General features: G+C 45.0%; 1 protein-coding gene across 1 annotated transcript; it reads left to right on the top strand.

The window, feature by feature from the left end:
- The first annotated feature begins 3929 nt into the window (after positions 1 to 3929).
- Positions 3930 to 14333, top strand: LOC103281223 (regenerating islet-derived protein 4). Its single transcript, XM_062981628.1, has 5 exons — positions 3930 to 4006; positions 5189 to 5304; positions 8472 to 8612; positions 10491 to 10620; positions 13697 to 14333. The coding sequence occupies exons 1-5, from the start codon at positions 3940 to 3942 to the stop codon at positions 13768 to 13770; spliced, it is 528 nt and encodes a 175-aa protein (XP_062837698.1). The 5' UTR covers positions 3930 to 3939; the 3' UTR covers positions 13771 to 14333.
- Positions 14334 to 20574: the final 6241 nt, after the last annotated feature.

Genomic DNA, 20574 nt, shown 5'->3' with positions numbered 1-20574 from the left:
AAAAAATAATATAAGACACTGTCTTATTTTCGGGGAAACACGGTATCTATCTTGTTTGCTGTGTCGTACAATAAAGTAATAATTTTATTATATATAAAGGTTCTGCAACTTGAGTCCATGGCTCCATTGTGTCCTAGTCTCTGGAGCAGAGGAAAACAAGCTTGCCATTCCTGAGTGACAAAGGAGGCCTCCTTGCTTAGATGCTCATCTCATCTCTGGCCTTGCCATTACTGGAAACGCCGCAAAGAGCCACCAGCTGCCCCTCCTTATCGCTTTCCCTTCCCGTAAGGACTCTACCTGCTTCCCTTGACCTTAATGTTGGACGCCTGCTCTCCTTATCTTGTGGCTCCAAATGCTGAGTTCCCATGGAAAGTATGGGGCAGGCACACTGAGCTCCTGGAACATATAAAAACCCAGCATGGAAAGTGCAGAACCTTAGACTGCGCTTTCTTTCAGAGGTGAGAACAATTCGACCATTCTTCCTTTGGGCTGTAAAGTACAATTTTGGATATCACAGAAAATGTGGTGGAGAGCTTGTGTTAGCATAGGTTGTTAGTTTTCATCACAACAATGCTACCCATGCTTGCTAAGGTGCATCTCCACTGTAGAGTTAAATGCAGTTTGATACCACTTTGACTGCCATGGCTCAATGCTATAATATCCTGGGAGTTGTAGTTTGGTGGTACACCAGTGCTGTTGGTCATGCCAGTTAAAGTGGTGTCAAAATGCATTCATTCTAAAAATATAAGTTAGGTAAAGATTTTCCCCTGACGTTAAGTCCAGTTGTGACTGACTCTGGGGGTTGGTGCTCATCTCCATTTCTAAGCCGCAGAGCTGGCATTGTCCGTAGACACCTCTAAGGTCATGTGGCTGGCATGACTGCATGGAGCACCGTTACCTTCCCGCCGGAGCAGTACCTATTGATCTACTCACGTTTGCATGTTTTCGAACTGCTAGGTTGGCAGGAGCTGGAGCTAACAGTGGGAGCTCATTCCACTCCCAGGATTTGAACCTGGCACTTTTTGGTCTGCAAGTTCTAAAAATATAGAGACACCCAAAACTTTGTGGGGAAAGAGGAGATGGTGATGATAAATGATCAATCCTGTAATAGGGGCCAAAGTAGAGATCAATTGTATTGATGCATGATCCATTTGGGTTGTGTATGACTTTAAAATGCCGAGAATCTAATTCATACCTGTTAAATTATTTAGGAGTGTTTTGTATTAAGGAGTGGAGGAAGAGGGCGTGGGGTGTTGGGAGTAAAGTAACTGCTTTGGGAGATTGTGTTCTTTGGGCATTCGGACAACGTGACCAGTCAAGCGTAGTTGATGGAGTAGGAGCATCACTTCAATGCTGGTGGTCTTTGCTTCTTCCCGCATGCTGACATTTGTCTGCCTGTCTTCCCAAGAGATTTGCAGGATTCTTCAGAGGCAACACTGATGGAATCCTTCCAGGAGTTGAGTGTGATGTCTGTAGACCGTCCACGTTTCGCAGGCGTAGAGCAGGGTTGGGAGGACAATTGCTTTATTAGCAAGCCCCTTGGTCTCCCTGCGGATGTCTCGATCATCAAACACTCTCTGCTTCATATGGAAAAATGCTGCACTCGCAGAGCTCAGGCGGTGTTGTATTTCGGTGTCGATGTTGACTTTTGTGGAGAGGTGGCTGCCAAGGGAGCAGAAATGGTCAACGTTTTCTAATGTGACACCATTAAGCTGTATTCCTGGCTTTGCAGAGGGATTAGCTGGTGCCTGTTGGAAGAGCACTTTGGTTTTTTCGATGTTCAGTGAGAGGCCGAGCTTCTCGTATGCTTCTGCAAAGGTGTTGAGAGTGGATTGTAGGTCTTCTTCTGAGTGCGCACAGACTACTTTGTCATAGGCATATTGGAGTTCTACAACAGATGTTGTGGTGACCTTGGTTTTGGCTCTCAGTCTGCTGAGGTTAAATAGCTTGCCATCTGTCCGATAGATGATCTCCACTCCAGTGGGAAGCTTCCCATCAACAAGGTGAAGTATCATAGCGATGAAGATGGAAAATAAGGTCGGGGCAATAACACATCCCTGCTTGACACCCGATTCCGCCTTAAATGGGTCACTTTGGGAGCCGTTGCTGTCCAAGACTGTTGCCATCATGTCATCATGGAGGAGCCGCAGGATGGTCACAAATTTGTCAGGGCACCCGATTTTTTGGAGGGTGGTCCAGAGAGCGCTGCCATTCACTGTGTCGAATGCCTTTGCAAGGTCAATGAATGCCATGTACAGAGGTTGGTTTTGTTCCCTGCATTTTTCTTGGAGCTGTCGAGCAGTGAAGATCATGTCCACTGTTCCTCTGTGTTGGGAATCACCCTGGACTACTCAAGTCTAAATATAGTCAGATAGATGATAGGATTAGATTGAGGGAATCCTTTCCCTGTTTCCAAAGCATGCCTAGATAGGTTTTACTGTATTTCCCCTCTTTCTATCCTGTTTACGTCCCTTACTTTGAAGTTAGTAGAAATGTGAATCTTCAGGGACACTAATTTCTCATTGGTCAGAATGTCTTTTATGGCCCCAATAAACTGAACCATGAGGTTGGAACCATTTTGGTTCTCTCTTCTCCCTTTGTTCTTCATGCTAACAACAACACCTTGCCATTCCTCCAGGCAAGATGTAACTATTTAGATGTTTGTTATTTTTCCTTTCTTATTTTTCCTTAGAAACTAGTCTAGAGTAGACTAGACAGCTCCAAACCTTTCTATCTATAATGGAATTCCTTTTTACCTGAATAAATGCGTTTTGAACTTTGACTGAGACTCTGCAATCGATTGCCATCCTAAGCTGAACGGCTTCTCTTTGCTCACCGCGTGTATGTAACTGATGCATTTGAAAGTCTTCTTTCGCTACTCTGCTACATTTTGGTGGAATCTCCCCCAGAGAGGGTTAAATTGAGTCTAACCGCTCCGAGATTACCACAACACTCTGGAGGGATGGAAGCCATTCTGGGATTCTGGGAGGGTGTCTTCTGAGACAGGGAGAAGGCGGTTTGCAAGGATTCTTGCGATAATTTTCCCTGCGGAGGTTAGAAGGGAGATACCGCGATAGTTCCCGCAGCCTGTTCTTTCCCCTTTCTTGAAAAGGGTGATGATGGTGGCCATCTTTGAAGTCTGCTGGGATTTTCTCAGTCACCCACATTTTTTTCTTTTTTCTTTTTAATAAATATTTTTATCGGTGCTTTCTAGAAATAGTGAAACACAAATATAATAATATATATAAAAAAGAGAAAAGAAACAAACAAAGAGCCGCAATCTAATACAAACCACGTGATAGCCCCAGTGGGGCAGGGAAAGAAAAGAGGATCAAGGACAGAAAACACATAGAAGAGACAAAAAAATAAATAAAACCAGAACACAGGAACACACTAAATTAACACGTAGTCCCTAATGCCAAATACTATACCCCTTCCCGCCGGTTGTACACATAAAAACTGACTTCCCTCTAATACCCAATGTCTTTATATTTTTTGTCTACCTAAGTAATTTTTCTTATACTATTGACCCAGCCATTTCTTTGTCCTCTCTTTGGGTTCTGTATATGTGTGTATAATTGTTAAATCACGATCTCTACCTTCATACTCTTTAGATAATTCTTGATTAACTCCCAATTTGTTTGTTTTTTCGGTCTACCATGATTATTTGCCATTAAAAATGTTAATCTGTCCATTTTCATAATCTTGATTATATTACTATACCAATGAGCTGGTGGAGTTGTTGTGCCAGCTCAGGTCCACCCGCAACAACAAACCAGGGATGAGCTTGTGGCACTGCCTAGTTTGGAATAAGTCAGCAATGCCATCCCTGCTGAAATGTAAGGAAATAATCTACTATTACATCCTGGCTGATTTCCTTGGAGGGGAAGGCAGTGGGGACTTTTCACTCTTGTTGTTTGTTTCCAGAAGATCAGGAAGATGGAACCGGTGGTCTATTTTGGGCTCTGCCTCCTGGGCTGCCTGGCCTTCAGCCCCTTCGCGGAAGGTGAGCAATGGGACTTTAGTCAAAACACTGGAGAATAAATGCAGTCTGACATGCCTTGGGCTGCCATAGCTCAATGCATTCAAATCATGTTGTTTGGTGAGTTGTAGTTTGGGAAGGGACAGAAGGCAAAAGACCTTGTAAAAAGGTTTCCTTCCATAGCATCGAGGTTAAGTGGCATCCAATAGAAGTTATTCAATGATATACATCCCCAGTGCTGGAAAAATGATGAGCTAGACAGTCTCATAGGACCATAGGTAAGGAAAGAGACCTCCAAAGACCATCTAGATGATCTCATAAGATTATCGATAAGCTAAGGGGCCCTCAAAGGCCATCTAGAAGATCTCATCAGGCCATCAGAAGACCATAGATAAGGAAAAGGACTCTCAAAGACCATCTAGTTTCATAAGACCATAGGTAAGGAAAGGGGCCCCCAAAGGCCATCTAGACAATCTCATAAAACCATAGGTAAGGAAAGGGACTCTAAAAGGCCATCTAGATGGTCTCATGTGACCATAGGTAAGGAAAGGAACCCTCAAAGGCCATCTAGACGGTCTCATGTGACCATAGGTAAGGAAAGTGACCTCCAAAAGCCATCTAGATGGTCTCATAAGGCCGTAGCTAAGCAAAGAGACCTCCAAAGAGCAGGTAGACTTAGGTCAACCCTAAGTCCAAAGTTTAGGACAGGGGCCAGGTCAATGACCTTGGAGGGGCCTTAGTTTGGGGACCCCTGGCCTAGAGTGACATTAATTCAGCTTCCGCTTACTAGCCGGACATAAGTCACTGGGAATGGAATATGGGAGATGACAAGTTCTACTGATAAGCTTCTTCTTCTTCGCCATCAATTCTGCTGGACATGAGATTGTGTTTCTGCAGCGGTGCTTTGTACATAGCTGTAAATTACTGCAATTAGAGCAATAAAGTTTTTGAACCGCTGTTTTCAGCTGACAACTGACTGACGAGAGTTTATTTTTCTGTGAGACTGGACAGATTGCCAGGTCTTCGTAAGGAGCGGAATTGAGATGGAAAAGATGAATAAGTCTCAATTAGGCTCTCACACATCGATAGGATTAAACACATGTCTTACTTTTGGGTACTGCTCCTTAGGTACTGCACATCTGCAGCATTAAGAAGGGGCCATTCCTATTCTTCTTCTTTTCTAAAAGGGATTCTGGTCTCTTGCAGGGGCCAGGGATCCGTCGTTGCCTCGCCCTCGGTCCCCATGCCCTCCTGGAGCCTTTTACTACCAGGGAATGTGTTATGAATACCTCGAGGATGCTGCCAGTTGGGAAGACGCTGAGGTATGTGCTGGATTTTAACCCAATGGCCCCAGTCAAGGGAACCCAAGGAGAATATTGGATGGTCTAGATCTTTCTAGAAGGGAGAACAACTCACAGAGACAGTGCAAAAGTGCATATATTTGTGAGTTTGACTTTTACTGATTTTCTAATTTGCTCTTTTTTATCGTGCCAGAAGCGGATTGAGTATATTGTAGACCAGTGGTTCCCAAACTTATTTGGCCTGCCGCCCCCTTTCCAGAAAAAAATATGACTCAGCGGCCCCTGGAAAGGGGGTGTGGCTTAGAGGAGTGGGCGTGGCTCCTGCTCAAGAGGGCGGGGCTGAGCCTCTCCCCTCGTCCAAGATGCAGGGCTGGGAGGGGGAGGGGGAGGTGGGCGGGGCCACCAATGGGCGGCCAGGACTGGGATGGGCGGAGTTACGAGCTCTGAGGCAGGGCTGAGCTTCTATCCCTGTCCTGCGGCGCCTGCTAGGACACAGGGGGTGGGGCTAGAGGAGGGGGCGGGGCCTCTTCCCAAGTGCCTGACGGGGCTGAACCTCTATACCCCGCCCCTGTGTTTCAACAAGTGCCTCAGGAGAGGAATACAGAGGCTCAGCCCTGTCTCATGCTCTTGGGAAGAGGCCCCACCCCCACGCCTAGCCCCGCCCTTTAGTCCTAAAAGGCCTCTCAGGATTGGTATAGAGGCTCAGCCCTGTCTCGGCCCCTTGGAAGGAGGCCCCGCCCCCTTCCCTAGCTCCGCCCTCTGTGTCCCAACAAGAGCCTCAGGAGAGGTATAGATTCTCAGCTCTCTCTCGGGCTCTTGGGAAGAAGCCCCACCCCCTCCCTAGCCCCGCCCTTTAGTCCTAAAAGGCCTCGCAGGAGAGGTATAGATTCTCAGCCCTGTCTTGGGCTCTTGGGAAGAAGCCACGCCCACTCCTCTAGCTCCGCCCCCTGTGTCCTAAAAGGCACCTCAGGTGCTCAGCCCTGTCTCCGGCACCTGGGAAGAGGCCCCGCCCCTCCCCTGGCCCCGCCCCTCCCCTGGCCCCGCCCCGTGTCCTAATAGGTGGCATCACCACCCCCCTGGATCGCTCCAGCGCCCACCAGGGGGCGGTATCACCCACTTTGGGAATCACTGCTGTAGACTTCTAGTCACTTCTGGTGTGAAGCGACTTGCAGTACACATGGCACATCTTCATTTATATTTTGCAATGTATTTTATTTACTTAGGCAATCTCTTGTTGTCTGAGGATTATGGCTTTTCAGCCGTAGTGTCTTGTTGGTGGTTACATAAGTGACTGTGGAGCCCTATTCTTGATCCAAATGTTCTTCCACAGTGAGGACATTGGTTTCCAGACGGAAGATGGTCCCAGTGAGGGTTGGCTGGACGTGCCTTCCTCTTGCCACTTTTCTCCCTTTTGCCCTCCATTTATTTATTTATTTATTTATTTATTGCATCACTTCTACCCCGCCCTTCTCACCCATCAGGGGACGCAGGGCGGCTTACAATATAAACATATACATCAAAAAACAGTTTACATCACATTTAAAAATCCATCGAGATTAAAAATTACAATAAAATTAAAAACATACATAATTATACATTTAAATATACATTTAAGGCTCTTTTCATGTCCAGGTGGGGTCTGTCAGTAGGTCATATATTCATATCTCATTTTTACTGCTACTCATGCTAAAATGCCTGGTCCCATAACCATAACTTATGACTTCCTTCAACAACTGTTGTGTTGTGTGCCTTCAAGGAAAATCTATTACAGAATTCAAAGGCAATTCATGGGATTGCTTCTGAGGCTGAAAGGGTATGACTTGCCCAAGGTCACATGGTGGATTTCCAAATCCAAGTGGAGAATAGAACCCTGGTTTCCAGAGTCTCAAACCACTACATCGCATTGGCTCTCAATACACAGCAGCATCTCAATGCATTCTACAAAATACTGCAAGTAGTGACAACCACTAAGAGCTTCCCGTTGGTTAATCAGTAGGATAATGGGCCTGCCAGTTTTGGAATTCCTATGACAGCAGCAGAACTTGGCCTCAGAGATTAAACACAAAATGGATCTCTAGAAAAGGAAAAACAGTATTATTATTATTATTATTATTATTATTATTATTATTATTATATTATTATTATGTTTATTTATATCCCACTTTTTCTCTCCACAAGGAGACTCAAATCAGAATGTGGACATAACTGAGAGGGTTTTTTAAAAACTTTTTGTAAATTCTGGTTATTTCATTGTAAAAAAATTAAATATTCTATACAGTGGAAGAAAAGTGTATTGAGAAGAATCTAAGTAGCATGACCTATATTTAGGACACTGTCTGGCTACAAGAAAATTATGACTTAATCACTACACAACATTGCAAAGGTAGGCAATTTTAACAACATAACCCTAAGATCATCTGGAGAGGCCCTGCTCTCGGTCCCACCTGCCTCGCAGGCACGACTGGTGGGAACGAGGGACAGGGCCTTCTCGGTGGTGGCTCCCCGGCTGTGGAACACCCTTCCCCACAAATTTCCAACAAGCCCCAACCCTTCTGGGTTTCAGAAAGGCCATGAAAACATGGCTCTTTGTGCCTCTTTGTGCCTCATTTGTGCCTCTTTGAATTCCACAGCACTGCTGGTCACAGCTGACGTCCAGTTAGAGCACTCAAGGGCCAGGGCTTCCCATTTCTCAGTGTCTATGCCACCGTTTTTGAGGTGGTCTTTGAGCCCATCTTTAAATTCCTTTTCCTGCCCACCAACTTTCTGTTTTCCTTTCATGGGTTGGGAGTATGATAACTGTGTTGTCGGAGGCTTTCATGGCCGGGATCACAGGGTTGTTGTATGTTTTCCGGGCTGTGTGGCCATGTTCCAGAAGTATTCTCTCCTGACGTTTCGCCCACATCCATGGCAGGCATCCTCAGAGGTTGTGAGGCATGGATAAACTAGGCAAGGAAGGTTAATATATATCTGTGGGAAGTCCAGGGTGTGAGAAGAGTTCTTTGTCAGTTGGAATGTTGCGTGAATGTTGCAATTAATCACTCTAATTAGCATTGGAAAGGTTCGTCTCTTGCCTGGGGGGCATCCTTTGTTCAGAGTCATTAACCGTCCCTGGAGCTCCTCTGCTCTCAGAGTGTTGCTTCCCATGGGAAAACAATATTTTTGCCTTTTCTCTCTCTTTCTCTTTACAGAATTCCTGCCAGTACTGGCGAGGGGGTCACTTGGCTTCCATTCAGTCATCAGAAGATGAAAAAGAGATTTCTAATTACATTAGGAAAATCACCCGCAATAACACGGTCTGGATTGGTTTCCATGCTGAACGTGTCTCCTCGGTGAGCAAAACTCCATCGGAAGACGTTCCCTCCCCAAAATCCTTGGGACCCTCAGACCCACAGAGATCTGCATTTTGGATTTTGGAATGCAGTAGAGTCTCACTTATCCAACATAAATGGGCCAGCAGACTGTTGGATAAGCAAAAATGTTGGATAATAAGGAAGGAGGGATTAAGGAAAAGCCTATTAAATATCAAATTACATTATGATTTTACAAATTAAGCACCGAAACATCATGTTTTACAACAAATCGACAGAAAAAACAGTTGAGTACATGGTAATGTTATGTAGCTATTACTGAATTTACGAATTTAGCACCAAAACAACACAATGTATTGAAAGCATTGACCACAAAAACATTGGTTACTAACCAACTGAGTACAAATAAAGAGAGAATTGCATAAAATGAACTCACAGTAACAACATTGTTGGAAATTAAATCCGTAAAATGTTCAGTCCTTGCTGCCTAGAGAAACAGCTGTGGATCCGGGCGGGAGGCAGAATGCGTTGGATAATCCAGAACGTTGGATAAGCAAAGGTTGGATAAGTGAGACTCTACTGTACATGTGTTTACATTATGAGATATCACTGGTGTTAGATACATAGGCTGAAGGCAGCTTCCAGTTTGGACTGGGGTCTTGGTGCATTGAGTCTTTGTAAGCTTCCAGTTTAAACTGGTGCTCTTAGTTCATTGATTCTCTTACAGATCAGTTCCATCAATGCAATGAGGTATCCATTGTTTCCTTCTCTTCTTTGGGAATCTCTTGCAGGTCCGTAGCCGGGCGGGGGGTGTTAAGGGTTCAAACCCCTCCTCGAAATGTGTCAGGTTAAAAAAAAAACCTGGCTTACTCATGGTTACTTACTTACTTACTTACTGGTTAATAATTCATGAGGAAACCATTTTTTTTAACCTGATCTCCTGGGACCAACTGTGCAAACACTGCTTGTAAAGCAAACTGATAAAAAGGTTTCAAGTGAGTCTCCAAAAATGTATTTATTTATTTTTTTCTAGTATTTCTATTCCGCCCTTCCTTCTCTCCCCGAAGGGGATTCAGGGCGGATCACAGTGTACATATATACGGCAAACATTCAATGCCATTAGACATACGACACATACAGACACAGACAAGACAGAGACAAAGACACAGAGGCTAGTATTTAACATTTAACATTTTCCAGCTTCCGGCTTCATGAGGATATGCTCAATTCTAGCCACAAGGGGGAGCTGCTGTTGCTGACACTGAGTCCTTGATGGAGTACTTCCTCATTCTTCTGCACGCTGCTGGACATTTTTATGTTGTTGCAAATTAGTTAAATTAGCCTCCCCGCAACAAGATTATTTATTATTTACAGCATTTATATTCCGCCCTTCTCACCCCGAAGGGGACTCAGGGCGGATCACATTACACATATAGGCAAACATTCAATGCCTTTCAACATAGAACAAAGACAAACAAACATAGGCTCCAAGTGGCCTCGAACCCATGACCTCCTGGTCAGAGTGATTCATTGCAGTTAATTGCAGCTGGCTTGCTCTCCCGCCTGCGCCACAGCCTGGGCCCTTAGAAACAAGATGCAACTATCTTTCGGGTTGCTTAGGTCAACAACGAGCTAGGCTATCTAATCCAACCTGGACTGGCTCGAACTCATGACCTCTCAGTCAGTAGTGATTTATTGCAGCTGGCTACTAATGGATTAATCTCCCTGACGTGACTTCTGCTCTACAACTCACTCCGCTTCCTGATCTTGCCGCGGTCTCTCCTGTTCGGTAACTAACTATCCTGTGCCCCATAATGGAAACCTCTTTCTCAGTCTCTGCCCCTCCTGGCTCTGAGCGCCCCTCCATTCATGGAAATGTCTTTTTTCTCTCTCCCACAGAAGCTCAAGTGGGGATGGAGTGATGGCTTTGCATACTTTTCTGGATCAGCTCTTTGGGACGGCAGGAGACCCAGCTTCACCAGCACATCCAACCAGTGCCTGGCACTCCACAATGTGCAGGATTCAACGGGTGCGTATGGAGGCCATTTGTTGTGGTAATCTCTGAGCGGTTAGACTCAATTTAACGCTCTCTAGGGGACATTCCACCAAAATCAGCAGAGTAGCAAAAGCAAAGCTTTCAAATGCAGCAGTTACTTACAGGGGGTGAGGAAGAGAAGCCTTTGACCATTTAGGATTGCAATGGACTTCAGAGTCTCAGTAAAAGTTCAAAAAAGAACATTGTCGATAGAAAGGCTTGGGAGCTGTCTAGTCTACTCTAGGCTGGTTTCTAAGGAAAAATAAGAAAGGAAAAATAACAAACATCTAAATAGTTACATCTTGCCAGGAGAGATGGCGAGATGCTTCTTGTTAGCTTGAAGAACAAAGGGAGAAGAATGAACCAAAATGGTTCCAACTTCATGGTCCAGTTTATTGGGGCCATAAAAGACATTCTGACCAATGAGAAGTTAGTGTCCCTGGAGATTCACATTTCTACTAACTTCAAAGTAAGGGATGTGACGTACACAGAATAGAGTGAAACACAGTAAAGCCTGTCTAGGCATGCTTTGGAAGCAGGGAAAGGATTCCTTCAATCTAACTCTATCATCTATCAAACTACATTTAGACTTGAGTAATCCAGGTTGATTCCCAACACTATTGGCAGGAAAATACCTGGCAGTGGAGACACTCTCTGCTGTTTGCCTAAAGCTCAATGAGCTGTGAGAAGGAACCAATAGATTACAGTTGTTGTTGTTGTTGTTCATTCACTCAGTCGTTTCCGGCTCTTCATGACCTCCTGGACCAGTCCAGGCCAGAGCTCCCTGTCAGCCGTTGCCGCCCCCAGTTCCTTCAAGGTCAAGCCAGGCCCTTCAAGGATACCGTCCATCCATCTTGCCTTTGGTTGGCCTCTCTTCCTTTTTCTTTCCAGCATCATTGTCTTCTCCAAGCTTTCCTGTCTTCTCATGATGTGGCCAAAGTCCTTCCTCTTTGCCTCTAGTATCCTTCCCTCCAATGAGCAGCCATTGGGCATTATTTCCTGGAGGATGGACTGGGTGGGTCTTCATGCCAAGGTCCAAGGCACTCCCAGGATTTTCCTCCAGCACCAGAGTTCAAAAGCGTCTTCCTTCCTTCACTCAGCCTTCCTTATGGCCCAGCTCTCTCTCGCATCCATAGGTTACTATGGGGAATACCATGGCTTTGACTCTGCGGACCTTCGTTGCCCGTGTGATGTCTCTGCTCTTCACTATTTTGTCAAGGTTGGCCATTGCTCTCCTCCCAAGAAGGAAATGTCTTCTGATTTCCTGGCTGCAGTCTGCATCTGCAGTGATCTTCGCACCTAGAAATATAAAGTCTGTCACTGCCTCCACGTTTTCTCCCTCTATTTTCCAGTTATCAATATGTCTGGTTGTACAGCGGAAGCGTGCTGGGTCCATAACCCTTTGTTGGGAATCTATGAGCGGTTAGACTCAAAAATAACCCTCTTTCTGAGGGAGATTCCCTGAAATATAGCAGAGTGGCAGAAGCACACTTCCAAACAGCAGAAACTTATGTGAGGTGAGTTTAGGGAAGCCTTTCTTCTTAGCATGGCAAAGGATTGCAAAGTCAGCTTAAAAGTTCAAAAAAGCATATATTGAGGTAAAAATAAATCCATTGTGGATAGGAAAAGGTCTTGGAGCTAACTAGCTGTCTAAGCTAGCACTAAGGAAGGTAAGCAGGTAAAAATAACAAAGAATATCTAGATAGCTACATTTTGCCAGTAGAGAGGGTAAAATGTGTTCTTCTCATGCAGAAGACAAAGGAGGAGAGAATGGCTACCACCGCATGGTCAGAGCCTTCTTTTGGGGCAATAAAAATTCCAATCTAAATAGAGGAAGTGACCTCATCCCTGAAGAGATCACATTTCTAAAACAACAAGGTGAAGGGGTGGATGTAAACAGGATAGAAGAGAGAAACCAGCAAAGCCTGTCTGGGCATGCATGGGATTATAGAGAGGTTTCCCTCAGTCTAATCTATCCACTACATATCTAATAGATGAGACTTGTGTAGTCCAGGATGATTTCCAACAGGATGGGCTGGTTGGATCTTCTTGCCAAGGTCCAAGGCACTCTCAGGATGTTCCTCCAGCACCAGAGTTCAAAAGCCTCTCTCTTCCTTCGCTCAGCCTTCCTTATGGTCCAGCTCTCACATCCATGGGTTACTACCCTGTTTCCCCTAAAATAAGACATCCCCCAAAAATAAGACCTAGTAGAAGTTTTGCTGAATTGCTAAATATAAGGCCTCCCCCGAAAGTAAGACCTAGCAAAGTTTTTACTTATAAGCATGCCCGCCGAACAAAACACCAGAGCATGCAGGATTGGTAAATGTACGTATCATAGAATGTTGTACATGGAAATAATGGTAGGAACAAGAAATTCTTTATAGGAGTCACAGTTTGTCTGGTTATGCTGGCTTGTGATGACAACTACTGTACAGTATATAATAAATGTTCATTTTTTGTTCAACAATAAATGTGAAATTTTCTTCATGGAAAACTAAGACATCCCCTGAAAATAAGACCTAGCGCATCTTTGGGAGCAAAAATTAATATAGGACACTGTCTTATTTTCGGGGAAACACGGTATGGGGAAGACCATGGCTTTGACTATGCGGACCTTTGTTGCCAGTGTGATGTCTCTGCTCTTCACTCTTTTGTCAAGGTTGGCCATTGCTCTCCTCCCAAGAAGGAAACGTCTCTGATGTCCTGGCAGCAGTGATCTTCACACCTAGAAATATAAAGTCTGTTTTCTCCCTCTATTTGCCAGTTATCAATAGGTGTGGTTGCCATCATCTTGGTTTTCTTGACGTTTAACGGCAACCCAGCTTTTGCACTTTCTTCTTTTTTCCCCCTTGGTGAGAAGGCTCCTCAGCTCCTCCTCGCTTTCAGCTTTCATCAGAGTGGTATCATCTGCATACCTAAGGTTGTTCATGTTTCTTCCAGCAATTGTAACTCCAGCCTTGGATTCCTCAAGCCCCGCACGTCGCATGATGTGTTCTGCGTAATCAGTGTTCTAGATCAGGGTTCCAAGTACATTATTCTCATTGTCTCCTCTTGTCCGTTTGCCTTACAGCTTCTGCCAGGTGGGCACAGGAAAATTGCTCCAACATATATCCATACCTGTGCAAGTACCGAGCAGCATACTAGGCCTGTGGTGGACCTTCAGCAACAAATGGAGCGTGAAGAGAGGACATCCCTTGAGATCCAGCGGAAGAAGGTTACATCTAGCAAGGCACCACATTCCCCAAATGTTCTATCATCAAAGAAAGACCTGGGGCTTTTCCCGTTCCTGGGGTCTCTTTCAAATCCCACTTGCTTTGTTATTTTCTTCCCATTTACTGCCCAATGCCTGTACCTTTCCCTTCTTTTGATTCCTCCCATTCTGTAATCCCAGTTTTCTCCATGAATCCTGCTCAAAGAAGGTGAATCCCAACCTGCCTTTCCTTCCATGGCGAAAAGCGTGCCTCTTCAGAGCCACCTCCTTGCTTGGGCATTGAACAAACCTTGGGGCTCAGAATGAACTTCTTCTCATGAAGGACATCCTCCTTGGCTCAGTCTGTAGTTTTCCATGTGGGACATGAAGATGGGAAGAAAGTAAGAAGTTATGAAAGCCAACGAAGCACATGGGTGGGGTGGCCTCTGTCAGGCTTTTGTCTTCTCTGCTGTTTCTCTTCCCCTGAGACAATAATAAATTCTTTTCTGAGCATAAATCTCTGAGAATATCTCCTGTGTTTCCATTCAGAAATTGGGGTTGGGACCTCAGACACGGATACTCTTTTCCCATCTTCTGAAAACTGCCAGGATGCTTTTCTTTGCCAGATAAAGGCTTTGAGTCAATGAGACAAAAGAGAATTCTGAGTGCTGCAGAAAATGAAGGTTTATTCCTAATTGGCCAAAGAGAATAAGTATAGGACCCTTTCCCGTAATTAGCGCCCCTTCCTTGAGTCAAGTTGTCTCAAGGTGGAAGTGCAGCTAACTACGAAAGTTGAAAAGTAATGCCTCCACCTTCGTTACTTCGGTTTGGATGGGAATATTTTAATAAATCAAACGCAGAAATAATCCTTAGAACATGCTCTTTAACAACTACTATTCACTTTTCCACATCATCACCAGACAATTGGATACATTTCAGACAACAATGAACAAGTTTTCTGAAGCCATCACGGAAGAAGTCGACACTCTGTTTCCACAACCGGCGTCTCGCAGGACCCATTCTGATAGCCAAGCAAAGCAATAACGTGACCCACACGTTCTTGTGAAATGCCGATGATGATTGAAATTTCTCTCCGAGTGATATGATGATCGTCCTGAATCAATCTGTCAACCTTTTGCTTGTGAAACTTGGTGGTTGCTGTCACAGGACGTCCAACTCTTTGTCTGTCACGCAAGTCAGATGTTCCCACCTCAACGTCTTTAAACTTGCCCAATGACGCACAGGACTCACATCAACACAGTCCCCATAAACAGTTTACATTCTCTGGCGAATCTCCTTTGGGGTGACACCTTCAGTGACTGCACGTTGCTTAAGTCGCACTGACCGACCGTGTGCGCAGGGTTCCATACTTCGCACTTTAACAACACAACCGTTCAATGCTCAGGCTTCCCGCCAAATGGAACTAACTGTAGAGGAGAGTCTACTGAACAAGCCAGGACCTGCCGCAGATCAGGACTGCCATTTGTTGAGGAGTTACGAAGGTGGAGGCATTACTTTTCATTCAACCCTCATACTTTGACTACAGTGTGGCCATCTGGATGGCTTCCTAGTTGGGCAGGAGGGAGAGAATCAGCTGGTTGGCCCTCTCTCCGGAGCTGTGGAGGCTCAGTGGTGCGAACCGGCCTAAGCCAAACGGCTGGGTCAGGGTGTGTGGGGATCCGAGGGTGTGTTGGGTGGGCTGCTGCCAGTTTTCGGGGAGTCCCCAAGGTGACCACGAGGATGGAGGCCATTTTCAGTTCATTGGGTCCGCCGTCCTTGGTAAAACTATAAATCATCAAGTCCAATTCATGTGAACTTTTTATTAGCTGTGGGGTTGAAGATCTTTGATAACACGTTCATCAAGGAATCTTGTTTAAAAACCCAGAAGCATCCTGGAAGGAAGGGCACAGATGGCGAGTGCAGGATTCTTTTCCTTATTGCCCGTGAAGCCCTGTCCATACCTCCAACGGGAATCCCTTCGTTCTCTTTCTCTTTGATCTTAACACTTAGCAGAAAAAGTGGAAGGGGAGCCAAACAGTGGCAGCCTTTGCTTTGTGCCTGGCATTGGAGCCTGTAAACATTGGACCCATCTCAGACGGCTTTGACAGATGCTTTCCAAGAAATGCTGCTCTCCAAAGTCCTGGAAGAACACAGCTGGCGGCTGGGACCTTTCCCCTTATCTATTCCAATCCCCAGCTCTGCAATTTCATATATTCACAAGGATCCCTTCTTGGTTGCTTTCTCTTCTTCGCCAGCCTTTGATCTCCCCTTCTGTCTTATCACCATGCAGGCTTGTCCAATTTAAGACCATAAATGCATGCTGGTTTTATCACAATTTGGTGTTTTTAATACATCTATTGAAAAAAAAAATGAAGATAAAGATAATCTATATAACAAACAAAGTCAACAAATAAATTAACACCATTGTAAAGCACCGATAGTAAAGGTAAAGGTTTCCCCTGATGTTAAGTCCAGTCATGTCCTACTCTGGGGGTGCTAAGCCAAAGAGCCGGCGTTGTCCATAGACACCTCCAAGGTCATGTGGCCACTGGCATGACTGCATGGAGCACCGATACCTTCCTTCCAGAGCGGTACCTATTGATCTACTCACATTTGTATGTTTTCTAACTGTTAGGTTGGCAGAAGCTGGGGCTAACAGCGGGCACTCACTCCGCTCCCTGGATTCAAACCTGCGACCTTTCAGTCCGTAGGTTCATCAGCTCAGCGCTTTAACATGCTGCACCACTGGGGGCGTCTTTTCCCCTCGTATCCTTCCCTCCAGTGAGCAGCCACTGGGCATGATTTCCTGGAGGATGGACTGGTTGGATCTTCTTGCGGTCCAAGGCACTCTCAGGATTTTCCTCCAGCACCAGAGTCCAAAAACATCTCTCTTCCTTCCTTTGCTCAGCCTTCCTTATGGTCCAGCTCTCACATCCATAGGTTACTCTGGGGAAGACCATGGCTTTCACTATGCAGACCTTCATTGCTAATGTGATGTCTCTGCTCTTCACCATTTTGTCCAGGTTGGCCATTGCTCTCCTCCCAAGAAGGAAACGTCTTCTGATTTCCTGGCTGCAGTCTGCATCTGCCGTCATCTTGGCACCTAGAAATATAAAGTCTGTCACTGCCTCCATGTTTTCTCCCTTTATTTGCCAGTTATCAATCAGTTTGGTTGCCATCATCTTGGTTTTCTTGCAACCCAGCTTTTGCCCTTTTTTCTTTCTTCCACCTTGGTGAGAAGGCTCCTCAGCTCCTCCTCGCTTTCGGCCATCAGAGTGGTATCATCTGCATACCTAAGGTTGTTCATGTTTCTTCCAGCAATGTTAACTCCGGCCTTGGCTTCGTGAAGCCCCGCACCTTGACCTTGTATAGGTAAAGGTAAAGGTTTCCCCTGACGTTAAGTCCAGTCATGTCTGACTCTGGGGGTTGGTGCTCATCTCCATTTCTAAGCCAAAGAGCCGGCGTTGTCCGTAGACACCTCCAAGGTCATGTGGCCATTGGCATGACTGCATGGAGCACTGTTACCTTCCCGCCAGAGCAGTACCTATTGATCTACTCACATTGGCATGCTTTCGAACTGCTAGGTTGGCAGAAGCTGGGGCTAACAGCGGGCGCTCACTCTGCTTCCGGGATTTGAACCTGGGACCTTTCGGTCTGCAAGTTCAGCAGCTCAATGCTTTAACACACTTCGCCACCGGGGCTCCTTGTATGCCACCCATTATAATCGATCCTAAGGTGGAGAGGGATTTCCCCCATGCCTGGCTTCCCGCAACATGGGTGGGACAGTTTCTGAAAATGGCCCTTGCTTTGGGGTGTGACACCATCACCGTGTTTGTTTGCCTTCCTATAAATATTCCAGGGATCGACACATTGTACAACAAACCCTCCAGAGAGAGAGAAAGACCTTGGATCTTCCACAGAGAGGAAAGCAGGCAGAAAGGTGAGACCGGGGCATCTTTTCTAGACCTTTCTCTGTCTCTTGATTGCTCGTTCTTTTCTGAGAGCTGTGCCACTTGAATCATAATGGTTAGGAATCAAACCAAAACCACTATCGAGCTTAAGATGAAGGGTACGTAGTCATAAGCCATTTCCCTCTTTTGCAAGGCAAAGCAGCCTCAGGGAGAAATGCACCTGTACATATCATTTTAATTCTTGTTCTGAAATATAAGAAAGGACACATGCAAGTGGATTCATAAATCCACGTTTAACCTTCAGTTCAGTTCTGAAACGTAAGGAATGAATCCAGTATTACGAGGGATATCTGGAAAGTGAGGTTACAAGACAAAAATACAGTAGAGTCTCACTTATCCAAGGTGAATGGGCCAGCAGAAGCTTGGATAAGCGAATATCTTGGATAATAAGGAGGGATTAAGGAAAAGCCTATTAAACATCAAATTAGGTTATGATTTTACAAATTAAGCACCAAAACATCACGTTATACAACAAATTTGATAGAAAAAGTAGTTCAATACGTAGTAATGTTATGTTGTAATTACTGTATTTACGAATTTAGCACCAAAATATCACGATATATTGAAAACATTGACTACAAAAATGGCTTGGATTATCCAAAGGCTTGGATAAGCGAGGCTTGGATAACTGAGACTCTACTGTACAAAGAATGAATATATTAGAACAAAACTTACATAGTGCATGGGCACTGCACCACTTTTCCACATAATCACCAATCTGGTCAATGCACTTTGGCATTTTTTTGAAAATATATTCATTTGTATATTAAAATAATATTGTAACCTTACTTTTTGGACATCCCTTGTACAACCTGGTTGGTTTCCTTGGAGGAGAAGATAGTGGGGACTTTTCACACTTGTTGTTTGTTTCCAGAAGAACTAGAAGATGGGACCGGTGGTCTACTTTGGGCTCTGCCTCCTGGGCTGCCTGGCCTTCAGCCCCTCCGTGGATGGTGAGCAATGGGACTATTTGGCAAAGCACCAGAGAATAAATGCAATCTGACACTTTTGGGTTGCCATGGCTCAATGCATTCAAATCATGTTGTTTGGAGAGTTGATATGGAATTTAGAATATAATTATATGAGGGAACTGCCTGGCAAGCATTGTGCTAACCAAAGTTAATAACCAGAGCTCCGGATTAAAGACTCACCAGGAAGTGGAGACAAAAGGCAGAAGCTTTTAATGCATTCTGGTCAAGAATGGATGCAAGTAGGGCTCGTGCCCAAAAGGTACATGCATAAAGGAACATGTGCTGTGCGGATAGTTTTATACAATCACATTAACACTGTCCAAGTTTGAATTGTCCCTCCCCTTTCTCCGACTGGCTGAGTTCTGATGATGTGGTTGGTGAAGTCTCCAGGAAGTGGGTTACCTGCTGTGGGTCTTTTGGGCTGTCTGGCCATGTTCCAGAAGCTTTCTCTCCTGACGTTTCGCCCACATCTATGGCAGGAATCCTCAGAGGTTGTACCATGCAGCCCAAAAACCTCACGTTCTATGAGGATTACCCCACTCTTAAGAGTCCAGAAAATTCCTCTCTGTGATCAGTGAAAGGTGACCTATCCTGGTGATTTCTGGCAGAAATAATATACACATTTTGCTATAGATGCACACATATAAAACCTAAATAAAAGATACATATCTATCTATATATAAATGTAATGTTCGTTTTACTATGGAATAAACAACAAAACCACTGAACCAAAGCACACGAAATTTGGCCACAAAAGACATAGTCATCCAAAATATGTCTTTCAATTAAAAAAAAAAACCTAGAAAAATAGTCCAAATTACAGAAGATGAGGAAGAGCCTTTCTCCCCCTAACTGCCAGTTAGAAAGGTAGGCTCTGTTGCCTTTAGCCCCCCTCTCCTGGCTGTCTTTAGGCCCCGCCCCCTTCGTATCCTAGCAACTCCCTCAGGGCACAGGCAGAGTGCACTTTGGCCTGATCCACACTGCCTATAAAATACAAATTATCTGATTTGAACTGGATTATATGGCAGTGTAGACTCAAGGTCCTTTCACATAGCTATATAACCCATTTATAATCTTATATTATCTGCTTTGAACTGGATTGAGTCCACACTGCCATATAATCCAGTTCAGTGTGGTTTTTATACAGCTGTGTATAAGGGGCCTCATATAATCCACTTCTAAGCAGATAATATAAGACTACAAATATAATATGAAATAATACAGAACAATATAATCTCTAAAATCAAGACAGTAAATAAAGAGCAACAGTCTGAATGCAGGGACATTGGGAATTCCAGAAAGGAAACAATCAGGGCCAGCTAACACTTCCCAACAAAGGATTCCCCCAGGCAGGAAGCAGCCAGGCTTTGAAGCTGCAAGGCCATTCAATGCTAATCAAGATGGCTAAATGCAGCATTCATACCTGCCACACCGAGACTATTAATTGCTATTCATACTGGCCAACCAAGGATTCCGCAAGGTAGAAAGCGGCTAGGCTTGCAAGCAGCAAGGCTATTCAGTGCTGTTCAACCTGGCCAACCAAGATTTCCCCTAGGTGAAAGACCCCCAGGCTCTGAAGCCACGAGGCTACTCCGTCCCATTCAACCTGGCCTAGCAAGGATGCCCCTATGTAGAAAGCGGCCAGGCTTTGAAGCTGCAAGACTATTCAGTGCAATTCAAGCTGGCCAAACAAGAATTCCCCGACTAAGGAAGTAGCCAGGCTTCACAGTGTGATCGTGCTTGACAATAACCCTCTTTGGTTGAGGGTGCGATTCCAGCTACTCCAGAAAACGGCCAGGTTTTGAGGCTGCAAGGC

Source organism: Anolis carolinensis, chromosome 5, assembly GCF_035594765.1.
Source record: "Anolis carolinensis isolate JA03-04 chromosome 5, rAnoCar3.1.pri, whole genome shotgun sequence".
Lineage (NCBI taxonomy): Eukaryota > Metazoa > Chordata > Lepidosauria > Squamata > Dactyloidae > Anolis > Anolis carolinensis.
The sequence above is the reverse complement of the archived record's forward strand: the minus strand, read 5'-3'. Positions and strand labels throughout refer to the sequence as shown.